Source organism: Varanus komodoensis, unplaced genomic scaffold (genome assembly GCF_004798865.1).
Source record: "Varanus komodoensis strain SLA01 unplaced genomic scaffold, ASM479886v1 scaffold39, whole genome shotgun sequence".
NCBI lineage: Eukaryota > Metazoa > Chordata > Lepidosauria > Squamata > Varanidae > Varanus > Varanus komodoensis.
The window spans coordinates 8611911-8629169 of NW_025335922.1; the positions used below are offsets into that span (position 1 = coordinate 8611911).

At 43.0% G+C, this 17259-nt stretch overlaps 1 protein-coding gene across 1 annotated transcript in view; it reads left to right on the top strand.

The window, feature by feature from the left end:
* The window catches only part of TMEM178B (transmembrane protein 178B), a 302879-nt gene that overhangs the window by 52413 nt on the left and 233207 nt on the right, over positions 1–17259 (top strand). The window contains exon 2 of the mRNA XM_044441307.1: positions 14976–15089. Within this exon, the coding sequence (XP_044297242.1) occupies positions 14976–15089 (114 nt within the window). The remainder of the gene's footprint in view (positions 1–14975; positions 15090–17259) is intronic.

The following is a 17259-nucleotide window of genomic DNA, read 5'->3' on the forward strand; positions in this document are numbered from 1 at the left end:
TTACTCTAAAAATCAGCATACATAAAAATCAAGCAAAAGCTTGCTGAAGTCCTTGATGGAGTCTTAGAGTCAATAGATCCACAACAAAGAACAGGAAACTGATCTGTGCTTGAAAATTCATATTGTAGGGTTCAAGGTTAACTTGGGGGCAAATCTTTCAATTTCAAATATTAAGAGCTTTTTCTGTGTGTGTGTGTGTAACAAAGACAGTCATGCTATATTCTATGGAGTGCCATGAATTCCCAGGTTCAGTCCAGATTATCTTGAGGTAGGTCTAGGAAAGAATCATGCCTAACACATCTTGTCACCTGCAAGGTGGACCTCAATCCTGTGACTCAGTACTGGGAATTTCCTTACATTCTTATTCTCCCCATTCCTTTAATAGTGTTATAGGAAAGTGGTAATACCTACTTGCAAAACATTGCTCTTGGATGTAAGCATTAATGAAGGAAAATGAGGAACTATGGCATGGACAAACTAAATGTCTGATCCTGGAGAATGAATTTGCCAGTCCTAAGACCAGTAGAACCCTGACAATTTGTAGAACATCTCAACTCCCTGAAGGTTGGCCTGCATTGTTTTTCCTTTGTTCTTTATGGAAGCCAAGACACTACCAAGTCTGGAGAGTTCCTTCCTGGATATATCTGTGGCTTGTTACTGAGCATCAAGGGACTGCCCTCGCCCCGCCCCCACAAGACACTTTCTGTAATGTTTGCTCACTCATTCGTATTAGAACAGCCATTAGATACTCATTGGGGTTTCATATTGCTGAGGTTTCTTCTTGTTTTAATCTAATAAATTATGAAAAGCTGACCTGCAGGCTCATGCTCTCTGTGAGGTCCTCCTGGGGAGATAATTTCTTCCATGACTCCCAGTCATTTCATGAAGGCTGCACTGGAGGAGTTCTTGACAGATTATGCCCTTAGATCAAATGGGGGAAAATCCAAATATGTTGCTAATACATGGATACACTTGTTTGAGTCTTTTTGTTGAGAAACCTGACTTAATCATATATCCACTGCTGAAAAATGGCTGGGAAAAAACCCTGTCTTCAAGTCCCCGACTTGTTTTACATAAGATGATCTTTATTTAAAAAAAACAACAACAACCCTGCATGTTCTCTGCTCAGGGTGCAGATATAGGTTATATCATACAAAGCATTTCAAAAGTTGTTGAGGCTTAATTCTAGATGATGCTAACCCTATTGTATCCCAGCATCAGCTTTAGCCTGCCCTCCTCATAAGCAGGTCCAAAAGACAGAGCCAAAATCAGCTGTCTAGGCCATTTACAGGGTGGGAGAAGCACAGACTCTTCTCTTGCCCTTGATAGAATATCTGTAATCTTTCACATTTCAAGGGTTATGAGCAAGGGTTATATAATCCCTTTGGATTACACCCTAAACTTCAGAATTGGAGTGTACCCTAAACCTTAAAATCAGTGCTGTAAGAATGGAAGTCCCCAGTTCAGTTTTTGCTTCACTCATTAGGTAGCCTATTTTCAGCTACAGCTGTAGGAAAATACTAAATCTGGCCTCTCTGTCAGGATTGTTGCAGACTCCTGAGATCACTCTAAGGCCTGTCTGCTATTTATTTACTACTGTTTTGATGACTGCTACTACTATGACCTCTACTAGCAGTGACTGTATGAGCCAGTGTGGTGGACTGGGCTGAGTTTCTTAATGGAACTGGGGCAACCCAGGCTCAAATTCCCACTTGGCCATGAAGCTCTCTGGCTGACTTCAGGCTGTCACTGGCTGTCAGCCTCATTTGCCACACTGAGTAGTGGTGGACATGATAGTTTAAACTGTTAAACTAATGATAATTTAAACTATTGGTTGCAATTTTATTGTTGTCCACCCTCCTAGAGAGCTCATTTGAGCTGCTTGGTGGCTTATAAATGTAAAAATAAGTAAATAAAAATAAACATAACATGAAGTGGAGGAATACCATTTAAGTTGTCTAGGGTGTCTTGGAGAAAAAAAAAGCAGGATATAAATAAGTAAATAGTAGCAGTTACTACTGCAAGTGAGATCTGCAAAAAAATGTAAATTAATCTGTTTTCAGTTTTTTTTTCTCAAACTCAATGAGTTTTCTGTGACCACTAACCACACACAGTCTTCACTCCACCATCACTCCTTAAGGGTTTTTTTTAAATATTTCTGAGGGATTTTTTGGGATGGGGTTGTACTTCTGGGAACTGCTGGGGGAACAGCCAGTCATGGCACTTACCAGTAGTCATTGCTGTCCAGGATGAGGGGTCAGGTACTCCAAGACTTTTGAATGGCACCAGTTTGGGGAAAGGCTGTTTTATGAAACCATCCCAACAGTGTCAATATGAGAGTTTGGGCAATAGCAGTGTCACTTTTCAATGCTGTTCACTGTTATTTCCAGCACAGCTGTTTTCTGCTATCTTTTTCCAAGCTGGAAGGAATTGGCAAATAGCATCAATGCCTTTTTCTATGTGTCTTTTTGTTTCAGTTTTTGAAATGTTGGATGACTTCCAAGAACTTGGTTATCCCCCTGGATTGACAGGGCCGCATCACAAGTTGCCTAAGAAAGTGCTAACTCATGTCATGTCCCTGTGCGAGGACTCGTCCTCCGAGGAGAAACTCAAGCCTCCAAAGATGCATCCTGTCGAACCACCCAGGTCAAAAGACCAGGAGGAGCCTGGGGCCCTGGGGGAGATGGCCACAGGCCCATCTCTGGGGAAGTCTGCACTAGACCTTCTTCCGTCTATGCGGGGACATGGCCACAGTGTGCATTTACATTTATCACAGTTGGGGCAAATGCTAATGAATAGAATATATACGAAAATCTGAACCTGGGTTATGCCCTCATGCAACCATTAGAGAAGTCAGAGGAGCTAGAAGGGGATGTGAGCAGGGGAATTGCCCTTTGAGGTCCCTTGGTTTTTTAACTCAAGTAGCTATGCAAAGGAGTGAAAGAGCAGAAGTATTTTTTTAAAGACCCCTTCTCCTCTCACCTCCCAAAACCACACTGAAGGAGAAACACTGCTTCTTTCTGTTTTCCCAACCTTCACAGAGGGAAACCAGTGGTACCAGCTCCCCCCCCCCCCCCCCGCCATCCAGACACAAGAAAGTACCTCCCAGGGTGGCATTTCCCATGAGCCGGCTCCAGGGAAGTCAATGGGATTTGACTGTGAGCAAGGTCATTGGAGGTAATCTGATTTACTTCTGAGTAGGAACACATTTCAGCCAGTTGTTTCTTGAGCAAGGGGAACGATAGGGAAAGTTTGAAAAGATGATGCAAACTTTAGCTTTTGAAGGAGAGAAGAGGGGTCATTTTCGTGTTAGAGAAAGAGAGAGGAGCCATGGAGGGCAGGATAGTGAGAAAACTGAAGGGTCTCAACACTGCTGTCATTCTGCCAAAATCCTCCAAGTACACTTCATCCCCCCATCCTCCCCCATAATCCAACACCCACAAAAAACACTCCTGGACCCAAAACACTACCACAAATTTAGTTAGATACCAGGAGAAAAATGCAGCATCTAAAATAGCCATGGCACAGTAAGTCTAAATAGGTCCTTCTTCAGCCTTTTGTTTTGTGTATGTCTGAGACGTGATATACTGTGCCATCTGAGCTTTTAAGCAAAGTTATAGATTAATCTGAAGCAAGGGAATGGCTCTCAAGATGTATGAGCCTGCATTTCCCATCAGTCTGAGCCATGGGTGTGGTAGGCCAAAATATCTAGCGTCCCAATAAGGCCCCCATGCCTGGACTAAGCATAGTGCTGGCCTCTTCCCATGGCCTAGGATTACTAAAACAATTGTTGCTCTTTGAACTTTTGCATAGTGACTAGTGGTATTTTTCAGATTTAAGGTTATTGCATTCTTTAGACATTTAAAACAATGTAGCTCAATGGCTTTACATTTTAGTATGATCTCCAAATTGTTTTAGAAATCAAAGGCACCATGATATTGGACAATTAGGAATCAGGGATTCATTTCTAATTATCTGGTTCAATAAATGAAATTCTGCAACAAAGAGACCAACACTTATTCACCCTAACCCAATATGACTTACAATTACTCAAAATTTTATCAAGTCTTCCTAAAAGATGGCTTTTATCACCATTCATATAACTAATATAACCACTAATCCTGACAGTAACGAAGCATCAGCTACATTTCTGGGTAGTGATGCTGCTGAAAATGAAAAGTTGAAATAAGAATCTGGCATGCTTATAATCTCAACCCTGTGCTAAACGGGTGTTTTAAATTTCTCCTCCACTTTGTGGCACTGGGGATGCTGGAATGTTAGTGTCCCAAGCAGCAGTGAACCTGGGAAATGCAGTTTATACAGGATACCCGATCCTGTTCAAGTGGGAAGGACTTGGTGAAGGCACTTAGTGTGGAATGAATGTGAGCACAGGGCACTTCCACCATCTTCTGTAACAGGAAGGGCTCAATGGTAGGCATTTAGGCGTTCCTCGGCAGAAAGGGTTGCTGTGGAACGAGACTGAAAGTGTGAAGCGGCCTTAAACTGGTCATACCATTCAGTTTTGTCTCCTTTGTCCTCAAGCAAGGCAATTTCCCAGCACCTGATCCCTCTTAACTATCGTAGGACGTGGCATGGCCGCTTCCACAAATGTGTTGCTCCTGAGCAGTAGCTCCCTCCCACGATTGCATGAGATGCACACGCAGACAGGTGCTGGCTGAGTTACATTGTGCTAAAAAGGCTGGTTTGGGAGCCAGTTCTGTTGTGTTCAGTGCTGCTGATCATCTGGCAGGTGTGGAGCAGAGGGAACTGAATCTAGCCCAATGAGGTGACAGTATTGAACACCCAGCTTCTTCTGAGTCTGGGAGAAATGCAAGTACAGCACCTCTGCATATTCATTCCCTTCTAGGAAATCAGGGCAATTGTTTTTTAAGTGGAAATGCGGCTTCTTTCTGCTGAGCCCCAGTGAAATAAAGCCATGGAGAAAGCAACAATTTAATGGAGAAATGGTAAAAGGAATCCCCCCTTGGAGAGAGGGATGGTCTCTGTTCCTCAAGCAGGTGTGAAGAACCTGTGGCTCTTCAGAGGTTTTGGCCAGAAATTCCAATGATTCTTCACTATTGGCTACAACTAATTGGAGTTGTGGGCTAAGGCATCCGGAGGGTTACAGGTTGCCAATTCCTGATGCAGTATATTGTTCTACTAGGTTCAGTTACAACGCAGCTAAGGTGGGAAACAGATCAATGTGATAGGGATGGGTGAATGAGCCGTGCGTATATGTTTTGCAAGATGTGCTCATGATTGACGGGCTTCTCCAAATATCAGCTCCCTGCTCCTTTTGTTCCTGATTCTTATTCGGATTTGCATTTGCAATTTGCTGTTTACTGTGGACAAATGGGAAAACTGCGCAAATCAAGCAGCAGCCCAACATTAAATTTGCACTACTCTCCCCTGTTTAAGCTGCATGAATTTGCTCCTTAGACTAAGGCAGATTCAGTCTATGGGGAAAAATTGTGCAAATGTGAAATTTTCATAGAGGTGGGAAATTTGAGCAAATCAGATATGAATACCTGTTGGCAATTTATAAACTTATTTGAAGACACACATTTATTCTTGCTATTGAAGCTGCGAACCGGGTGAGCGTATATGTTTTGCAAGCCAAATTTTTTTTTTAAAAGATGTATGCAGCCCTGAGATATAATCCACCAAGAATTCCCCAGCATGTTTGTCAGAACTCTTGTGAGAGCAGAATACCTACCCGTGTTATCTAACTGATATATACCCAAGTCTCCCTTCCTGGTAGCTGTTGGTGCTGATAGCACCCACTATAGACAACAGGTTCAGGGGCAGTACACATTATTCAGTTATATCTGGAATGGATTACTCCAGATATTCCTGCACTCCACCTCCCATCAGCCCAAGACAGCATGACTGATAGGGTTGATGGAAGTTGTAGTCCAGCTACATTTGGAAGGCCCAGGGTTCCTCATCCCCTGACTTCCACCTCCTGACATAGTAGATGTCACAATATGGAATAGTGGCCACTGCTTTAAATGACTTTAAGGGAAATGGGATGCATGTGGAGAATCTTAACCTCTCTCAAGGCTAGTAGCCATACTGGCTAAATGGAACCCCCATGTTCAGAGGCACTAAGCCAGCCTTCTCCAACCTTGTGCTTCCAGACGCATTTGGACTACAACACCCAGAATTTCCAATCAATGGCCCTGCTGGATAGGAATTTTGGGAGTTGCATCCTCAATGCCTCTGAAGGCCACCATGTTGGGGAAGGCTGCACTAAGCCTGCCATTGAATGGCAGTTGCCAGAAACAGACAGCCGTGGGAGAGGATTGTTTCCTTTGTCTCCTTCTAGGCTTCTTAAAAGCATTTTATTGACCAGTATTGGAAATAGAGTTCCTAACACTGTCTAAATAAATGCACCCAAGAAAGATGCTTCCAATTCAGAGCTGGGCTGGATAACACCCTGCGTTCAAAATGCTGGGGCGTCATCATGACCCTTCCAAGTGTTTATAGCAACATTCCATTGCAACGTGCTTGTGGCCATCTTGATGCAGACAATGAGTGCTTTATGAATGCATCTTGTCCAAACACTGGTTCACTAGCAGTAGTCTGAGGATTTTTCTCTAGTATCAAAGAGCCTTACCAGGCAATGGTTTGAAAACAGACCTCAACGCAGTCTTCCCCAACCTGATGCTCTCCTGTCAGTTTTAACTGCAATTTTCATTATGAGGAGTTGCAGTCTAGCATATTTTATTTATTTACGTATTTGATTTATAAAACCGCACCCAGTAAATCCAAGTAGGAAGACATGTTGGGAAAACCACTTTGCTCACTGCATTTTCACACTCAGCATCTGAAGTGGAGACAACGAGGTGTTTCGCTGTTGGATGGGAGAACGCATGGCTCCTTCAGATGTTATCTCTCACCGCTGACTAGGGCTGATAGGAGTTGTAGTCCATTCCTGCTGTAGGCCATCTAGTAAGGGCATGCCTGAGTACCAGACGACTTACTGGCACACTCCGCCATGTTGGAGGAGAGACTCTTCTACTTCTTGTGCCTCTCTCTCCTGTACCCTTTTGAATATCACAAAGTGGAAGGTGGGTGCTTGTCCCCCGACTTAAAGGCATATTCTGCTAACTGCTAGATGATCAGCAAGCCTTTGTCTGAATAGATATTTCAGTGACTATTGATCATGTAATTTCTGTCCCTCAAACAAGCTCAAATAAATAATTTTCAGCTGTGTAAATTTCATTGCGCCTGGAGACTGTCAGATGAAGAAAAGGACAGATGAAGAAAAGAACAAAAGAACAAAGAACAAGAAAAGAACAAAAAGCTGTTTCTTCACTGTCCAACTTTCACACTCATACATAGTGATTAGGAATTCAACAGTGTGAATGATCTTGGTCTCCAGTGAAACATCCTTACACTTGCTCTCTTTTCTAGTTTCTTCATTGCTGCCCTCTGCTGATCAGAACAATGTTGGCTTTAATGTCAAGGTTATCCTAAGCAGAGATGCCCAGCCAGCAGTCCTTGAGCAAGTTTTTTGTGGCCTTTGAGCTAATTTCTTAAGTCCTTTGCAAGAGATGTGTTCAAATGCCTGGCAAGAGCAAGCTGTCTCTTTGCAGGCATCTGTCTGAGTTGGGAGAAAGGGAAAGTGGGGAGAGAGGGGGGCTTGGCAGAAACAGAGTTGTCCCCACACTATTTGGGATCTGCCCCTGCTACCAATGGCATATTCCCCGCCCCCAGTTATTCACCCCACAAGAGGATGCAGCCTCAACAATGACAAAAAAAATCCTCATCTTGTTTTAAAAGAACATCTGACCAGTTCATAAGGCTGATGCTTATTTAGAGCCATATATCCAGAAAACATAACTAGAAACCAAATCTAGATTGATACAATTTAGTAAACAAGAATTTAAGTGTTGCTCCTTCTAACTGAACAATAAGCAGAGTCTGAAAGACTTGAACTGGGCAGGACAAGCATGAAACTGGAACCAGCCTGTTCCTATTGCTATTGCTTTAAGAACTATACTGGTTTCATTATACTTTCAAACATGGGGATAGATCTGACCGGGTGTGCCATTTTCAACTAGCAACTCCCTTGAGTGAAGCAAAACTGTGTGGGAACATGGCCTGATTTCTCTCTGAAACAAATGCAGGTGCAATCACCAGATATGGTTAACATACCTTCTAAACAAGCTGTAGGAAGAATGTGTTCCTAAGGTAAATATTTATCAAATCTGTTCAAATAGTGCATTTATAAAAATCAAAGCCAGAATGAAGAATAGTATTTGAAATAATTATCTCCTGTGAATAGCCCTGTCTAAGTACATGAAAGGGAATACTTCTTGGGTGTGATTATGGCATCAGTCCAATTGAACATACTTTAACGATTCCGTATGTTCTTTCTGAATAATCACTTTGATTTCTACTGTGCACCATTGTGTTTGTGGCTTTAGGAGCGAAGGTGAGAAAGTTCAGTAGAAGTTTGCAGGAATGGAGAAAAGTAGGCATAAGGACTTGTTCATAGAATTGTAGAAGTAGGAGGCACCCAGAGGGTCATCTAATCCAATCCAGAAGCCAGTACAGGATCTATAAAGCAGGAAGCAACTGCAGTAGGAGTGGGGACCTCATATTCATAGGCCAAATCCAGCTTTCTTTGGTCCCAGTTGAGTCCTATGCCCTATTCTCCAAGCCTGGACTATTTTATGCCGACCATGTATGGGTATCTCCCCATGCTTTCTGATCTTTCCTCATAGGGTTTTGTTTCCGGTCCTCTGTTGCTCTTTCAAAGTCCATTGGTTCTGTTACTGGCAGTAAGAGCTTTAAGGTACATTATGCAGATATTCTTTGTATTCTGGTCCCCTTTCCTTTGGCCCTACCCTCTTTACTTCACTTCACACACCACAGAAATGTGGTAGCCAAAGGCTGCTATGTGGGTGAATTTGGCCTTCATCCTTGAACTGCAGCATCCTTGACAGATGGTCCTTCAGCCTCTGCTTAAATACTTTCAGCTAAAGGGAATACTCCATCTCCAGGGAAAATTTGTTTTGCTATTCCTCTTACCATGAGGAAGCTTGGGCTAAGGGTTGTCCAAAATCTCCTTCCATGCAGTTCCCATTCATGGGTTCCTGTACCAATCTCTGGAGCAACTGGAAGGAAGCCTGTTCCATCTTTGACACAACAGATATTTGCAGACATCTCCTGTGCCTCTCCCAAATCCTCTTCTATTTCAACATAGCCAGCTCCTGCATGCATTATCATGAAGTTATGGGCCTTTCTGAGAGTCACAGAGAAAGATTAGCCCTCAGAAAAAGGCCACATGCTAAAAAGTGCAGTCAGAGGGGAAGTTCAGGCTTCTACTTGCTTATGGCACAATCCAGTGCAGAGTCAGGTATGTTTAAAAGCAGTGAAATAAATCACCTTAAGCGTGTAGAACTTTGTGCTGAACTGCAGCAATAATGTAAAAGTTTAATGTTTATTAACAGGAAGACAAGATGCATTCCTTCTTCCTATGAGGAATAGTTACAACATCTGGCATTGTTTAGTTTTGAAAAAGGACAAGCAAGGGGAGACGTAACAGATATGTACAAAATTATGCATGGTGTGCAGGAAGTGGAGAGGGAGAGATTTTCTTCCTCCTCCTAACATGCCGGAAGCTGGGGTCATCTGATAAAGCTGCTTGGTGGGAGTTCTAGGACAGGTAAAAGGAAACACTCATTCTCGCAGCACTTGGTTAAAACTAGGACATTCCATCCAGAAGACCTGCTGATGGACACCAAGTTGGAGGGATTTAAAAGTGGACTGGATGAGGACCTGCAGAAGAAGGCGACCAATGGCTACCAGTCCTCCAGTATCAGTGACTGTATGTACACCAGTTGCTGAGGAGCACAAACAGGGGGAGCTATTCATATCCTATTCTGGGATTTCCCAAAGGAAGTTTGTGGGTTGGCCGCTGTTCGAACAAAGCCCTGGGCCCTTGGTCTCATCTGGCATAGCTATTCTTAAGTTCTTCATTCTTGATCTTCTTACCTGGGAGTAAACTCTGTTGAACTTGGTGGGACTTACTTCTGAGCAAACATTTATAGGATTATATCGGGGGGGGGGGGAGGAGGGATTGAGATCACTGATCTTCTTGTTCTCTGATCTTTATTCATTCCATTCAGATATGTTTTATGTATTATTCATATGTTAGTCTTACATTTCGAGGAGCACATGTGCACAGCATTTGAAGTCTCCTTCTCTGTCCACCGGTGTTGTAGAGAATGTCGGTGCTTGTAGGCAGTTCCTGGGCTTTGGGGCTGCTAAAGGAGCAGACCTATTTAATGTGGAATATAGATCAGCCCTATTGCAAATAAACTTCCTGCTGGTGTAGTGGACCAATGGCTTGCAGGGCTGCAGTGCTAGCACTTTTTGTTCACCAGGATAAAGGTATCATCGGCAATCCTTCCCACCTTCTTTCAGACTATCCTATTCTCTCTGAGCTTAGCCACAATCCAGTATATGTGTTTTTTTATCCAATATATTTATATTGGAGATTTTTGGCTTCCAAGGAACTGAAAGCAGCTGACATAATTCTCCCCCTCCTCTCAATTTATAATCACAACAACCCTGTGAGGTAGGTTGGGCTGAGAGTCTGTGACTGGCCCAAAGTCACCCAGTGAACTCCATGGCTGAGTGGGGACTAGAACCCAGATCGCTTGAGTCCCAGTCCTATGCTTTTAACCAGTACACCACACTGGAATGCATTTTCCCAACACAATATATTCCTGATGAAATGCAAAGGATTTTAGAGTGATTTAGCTTTGAATGGGCAATAAAGACTCATTTTTAAAATCCATTAGTTTTACAAAAGACCTGCTCCTAGTGGAGATGAAAATGCTAGATCTACTATCGATATGGCACGAGATAATTTTAGACCCTGGACTTAACAGCTTCAGCTATGAGGCAGTATAGAAAGATGACTGATATTTGATAATTAATTATGCTCTTATAGGAAGTCTGTTTAGATGGCCTTGCACAGTACCTCAGTCCTGAAGCAGACAATTTACATGTCTTCCTCTGCACCCCTCACAACCACTTTCAGGCTGATGGGTTTCAGCCTGAACTTTAATGAAGCTATCCATGGTGCTGAATCACATTTGGTGATAGGTCCATGGGTTAGGCTTAGGTTTAGGCTTCATGGATAGCTCTCAAAAGTTCCAACTGAAATCCAGATTGGATACACTACCCCGCCCACCAGTCCCCATTATCAAAAGATTTGCCAGCCTCGATTTAAAAAAAATACCCCGAGCATGTGCAGTTTGCATTTTAGGCGCACTTGAACTGTGGCACTACCATGACTCCAGGAATAAAATGGACTTGTGCTGTCCTGCAAGGCCCTGAGGCCCAACCCTGCCTGCACAACTTATACCTCTCTGGATTTTTGAATTGCCCTCAGGGCATGGCTGTACGGACTGACACAATGAGAACCTCAAGTGCAGTATTTAATATTAAACCATGGATCTAAACCAATTAAACCTTTTAAGGAGATTTTCAGCATTCGGTGGGAAAAGCTGGCTTAATGATTTGCATGGCTTTTGCTCTCACATGCCCTTGTTGACTTCATTATATTGTCAGATTTGACTGAAGGCATAGACCTGGTTCACATGTGTGACAACCCTGCATACAGACGGATCATGGATCGTAACAGAATCAGATGGTTGAATCATGGGTTGTTGTTTCATGTGAACTCTCCACTATGACTTACCTATGGGTAAGCCATAGTGGAGGATTGGCTTTTCTTCCTGGGCATCACAAACAGCCCAGGAAGAAAAGCCAAGAAGTTTTGCTTCCTTGTGGGTCATTTGTGTTAAACAAACTCAGTGCAGGGTTCCTGTGCAATGACAACTGATGGTACAATGACAAAGCCATACTCTGGGTTGTCATTACATGCAAACCAGGTCATCACACTGTGAGTTCATCTCATTCACTGGATGATACCTGACTGGCTGGCTAATGAACACAGGCATGAGGAAAAGGTAACAACTAAAAGAAAAGGTGATGGCGAGGGTGAGGGAATAATGGTGTCAAATGTAGCACTGGAAGAAGCTGTCATTTCTCATATCTTCATGTGTCTCATTTTTCCAATAGATTTGCATACTTTTCTTTCCTTCCAGGAAGAAAGCTTGCTCCAGACTGGTACCTGTGATAGCCCCGAGATTAATTCTTGACAAATAAGCCCACTTCAGGGGTGGGGTTTAGGATATGGCTTTGCATCCCTTAGGCAGACAGGTTGACATTAAATAGTTCATGAGACAGAATGTGGTGGTTTGGGCACTGAAAAAAAATCGCATTTTTAAAAAAACTACAGTTCTTAGTTGGAAACTTTCATTCTGGGTGTGCATTTGGTGCCCAGATGGTGAAGCCACACGCTGGAGCCCATCACACTGGCAGGGCAGACGGGTGCTTATGTAAATATTTCGCTTTCTCCCCTATAATATTTGGCTTTGTCTAATCTAATTGCTGTTGAAGGCAGAATGTTTGGAGCACACAAGGAAAGCAAACAATGAACACCTCCAGTAACTTGGAAAGTTGCTCACCCGCCTATGTTGTCGTAACCAGCAATTTAGTTGTGTAACGCTTTACTCACCCTCCGACTTTGGTGGTGCATTCATGCCAAGTCTAGTTTCAGGATCCAATGTGGCTCCATGGCTCATTTGATAAAAGAAAATAGTAGCAAAGATCTAGGCAGGCTGGATATCAAATGCCATTGAAGTATGGTGCTCAGGTGTAGTTCATTTGTGTTCTTCACCTGGACTCTAGGAATACTCTTGTACCTCGTTCCCTTTGAAGGTGTCTTCTGTAGAGCCCAAAACAATCAGATACTCTGCAGCATGACTCCTAGAGTACACCTGGTGAGCTGCCCCATTCCCATGATCTACCCTTAGCGTGACTTCTTTTCCTTTCTTTGGTCCAGAAGCAGCATTTGCAGGCCGAGACTTTTCCTTCTGGCTAGTGCTGTCTTGATGCCCAGAAAGAACGACATCCCATGAAGCAGTTACTCAGACCTACAATCGGTGTTGCTTTCCGCAGCACTGTCCAGTTCCATTAAGAACATATCTGTCTGTCTGCCTGAAAACATAACATCCTCTGCACTGTCCATGGTGTAATGGCAAAATATTACACCATTATTACACCATCCCCAAAATGTCACCCCCAAGGAGAGTCCAAACATGCAGGCAGCTGTGCTGATCGCTGTTAGTAAACCAGCTCTAGCTAATTACAGTCTTCAAATGGATTTGTCTGCTTTTCCTCTTCAGTGTTTCCCTAAAGGAACCTTCCTCCATTGGAGCACTCCAGATGTTTTGGTCTTCAGCTCCCATCAGCCCCAGCCTGCATAACCAAAGGTTAAGAATCTTGGGAGTTATAGGAAGGCCCTACATTGAGGAAGGTTTGCCTTAGAAGAATTTCTAGAAGTTCACCCACATTTCCTGTGTGGCAGTAGTATAAAGGTAAACTTAAAAATCCAGGAATTCATTGTGACACTCCCTATAGCCGTATCCCCTAGGAGAGTCTTAAAAACAGCCAGCTGTCTTGAGCCTTAGCAGTGAACTAGTCCTAGCTAGTCGTCATTTCCATCAGGAGCTGATCTTTTGCAATTAGCTTTTATAAAGCAAAGCATTTGCACCACTCATACAACCCACCTGCCTGCCCCCACCTGCTGCGGTTAAAAATGGCTTGCAAGGCCATGGCATCTGTATGACTCAGAAAAAGTCAGTCTGCTGTGGCATCCACAACTAAGATGTATAGAAATCCAAACTCCTCTGAATCCTTTGCAGATTTCTTTGACATCTTGCTGCTCCTTAGCTGGTAAAATGTTACACCCACCTTCATCTGTGGGCCGGCCCTCCCTTTAGGCAGAGTGAAGCAGGTAGGCTGGGCACTTAAACACATCTCAAAAGAAAGAAGACTTGTATTGCTACATAATAAGACCAAAGAGGATATTGATTTGCAGAAAATTTGCAGTCATCCAATATGCATGGCAATCAGTTTCATTGACCTTTCAAGACTTATTTCTTTAATTATGTCTGCAGCCCAATTAAAGAATTTTTAATCAATTCATCCTTTGAATTTGAGTTGATCAAAGCATGGATCTATCATTTTAAATTTGCACATCTTTGCATATCAATAAAATATTACAGGAGTAACAGATGTGTCACAAGTAAAAATATTGTCCTTAAGCAAGAAGCCTATTTTCTTGGGGTGATGCATGCAGGCAATATAGCAAGCATGAACTGAATGGAGGCTCTCCTACTTGTGTAGAAGAAAATGGAGAATGCATCTCTTTAGATTGTGCTTGCCACGTGTAGTATTTACAAGCATTTGTATTTTAAAAGCACAATAAATGGTTCATTAGCGTGTTCTGAGTGAATTGAATTTGAATGCATTGATGGCCAAGCATGAACATGGAAGTAAGGGCTTGTTCACTTAGCTATGTTCTCATGACGATATCTCCATTGTACGCATCAGCAAAATTTGGGTGGCACAGAAATAGTTCTTTCAAGACTCCAAAATGGTTTCCTGCTGCTAATAGCCGTTGAAGGCACCCCTGAAGGCAAAACATAGATGACGGGAAAGGGTTTTCTCTCTGCTTCTCCCACATCCATGGTATTTGAATCTCATTGGTCATGGAGGAGAGGGTATGTGTGTGCAGCAGAGGTAGAGCACAGGGATGAAAAGTTTCTGTGTCTCTCTTTCAAAGAGAGATGTGGGAAGAATCAACCTTGTATTGCAGATGTTTAATGCTTCTAGATGACCGGTAATGTTTGGGCATGTTATTTTTCAGGGATATTTCTAGAAGGGAGGGAAGGACAAAGGTTGCTTTGATCACAAGGTGCAACCCTGTTTGTGATTTCCCTGTTGGTTTCCCATTTCAGTTCATGAGCTCCTTTTTAATGGAAATGGACTCCAGTCTTGCATAAATAACTGCCTTTTGCATGTCTCCTTGCCTTTCTCAGGAGCCATCGACCAGTGTTCATATATCAAGTACCACTACTCCTCAGCAACAATTCCCAAGAATCTCACCTACAATATAACCAAGACCATCCGTCAGGATGAGTGGCACGCCTTGCGTAAGTTCCTTGCCTCTTTCCTTCTCTCTGTGCTGTGGGCACCTGATGGACAATTGTTTCAGATTTGCAGTGGGCTGAAAGGGGACAAAAAGCCTGGCTTCTTGCCACTCCAGAAGCCTCTGTTGATTTCTTGCCTGTGCGAGAGACACTGCCTCAGCAAGGATCAGGATGGTGACAAAGCGTGACTGCCGCATTGGCGGCTATTGAATTACATTTGGAAACGAACAGAACCAATGCTGTCATTTCAAATCCAGTCAGGCCTTCAGCAGATTAATGGTTGTGTTTGTGATGCTACTGCAGAATTTGCAGCTGAATTCACAGGTGAACGTGCAGGAGGGAACCTTCGGGGCTATTTACGTAATTTGCTGCGGTTGCCAAGAGTTGACTACTACTTCTTTTTCAACTTCCAAATATTGCTGCATTCCCCCAAATCACAAATTAATTGGTGCCTTTGATGTCCGGTTACTTAGCATAAGTTGCAGAGTGGCATGGATTGATTCTATAGTTCTGTCGTTGGCCTCCTTTGCTTTCCAACAGACATGAGGTTACAGTTGGGGCTTGTGTTTGAGAAAGGTTGTTCCTATTCATGTAGATTCATCATTGCCCAGGTCCTTTCCTCTTTCATCCAAAGTCTTGTTTGCCTCCGCTGCCTCAAGCCAGTTCTTCCACCTCTTTGCCTAGAGCAGTACATGGAAAGGCACCAGTAATGCAGCTGATGGACATTACAGCCCCTGGGCTTTGAGCAGGCTGTGATGCAACTCTATGTGACAGAGGAACAGTGGCCTTGAGGTACATGGTTGACATCAGAGATTTCTCCCCCCTTGTGGCACTTGGGAAGGAGAGAGAAGGGCATTTCATGTCAGAGTCAAGAAACATTTTCTCATAATTCCATGGTGGTACACCAACAAACATCCCATGCTTTTTCTGTCATAGTAGCTTCCTCCAATGTGGAAACCTCTAGATGTGCTGACCCATTATTCTAACATCTGGCGTGGGGTTGTAGTCTCTCACATCTGGAGGGCACCAGGTTGAGGGAGGCTGCTGTGGCTGGCTGACAAAAGGGGCCAATCAGTTATTCTGGTTGCCAGTAAGAAGAGACTGGAGGAAATATTGCTTGTACTTTAGTGATGGTGTTTTTGAACTAATAGATGACTGAAGAAGATGCTTTGAAAACAAATTAATCAGTAAAGTACATAATAATTGGAAAGCAAATAAACTGTTCAGTGAAGTTTATAAATCTCAATGTTTCAGCAAACGGAATTTTAAGACCAAATCTGCATTGCAAATACATCTCATCCCCTCCCCCAAATAATTCACAAATGGGTCTGATGCACATCATTGGTTCCAAGTTCTGTCAGTTACAGCCATGTCAATAATGGAAAATAAGCAAACTTAAAATGCTGCTACAATTTTGTTTCTGCAAAAATTAACACTTCAATTGCTTTCTCACATTTTAAACTGTGATTCCCCCCACATGTATTTTCATAATGTCCCCGACTGATTTGTCATAATTGTATGGATTGCCTTTTAATGTGGTGGAGTTTACTGGCATGCTGCCCAATCCTGTACATATTTCTTCAGCATTGCATTACCCTGTGTTTAGTATGGCTTACTCCCAAGTAAGCATGCAGAGGATTGCAGCCATGCAGCATGATTCTAAGCAAGTTTGTTCAGAAATAAAAATGGGAAGATTCAGTGGTACTTAACTTCTTTGCAAGTGTGTTCTTGATTGCACCCTTAGGGTTGAATAACACACTATGTTAATTGTGTAACATATAACAGAGCCTCCTTTTTTGTTTCATTTAGTGTAACTAAACTTTAAACCTTCCCTTCTACCCAGCTAATTCCCATTTTTTTGCGGGGGTGGTTTTAAAAAGGTAACATGCACAGTGGCTCTTCCCAACTTTGAGAAGCAAATGGGTGAGGAAAGGAGGTTTAATCTCCCATCTTACAGCACCTTCATCCTGATTCAGTTGAGGACTGTGTGTAATTGCAGTAAAATGAAGGCAGAGTTCAAGGCTTAGCTGTGTGCCACACAATTCATGTAATGTGTAGTTTGACTCAGTTCCAGGCATGCTTTAAGTGGTATGTCCAAATGGAAGAGTCGCATGGATTGACTGGAGGTTGGTCACCTTTGCTTCTCAACAGACATGAAAAGAGGATTACTGCT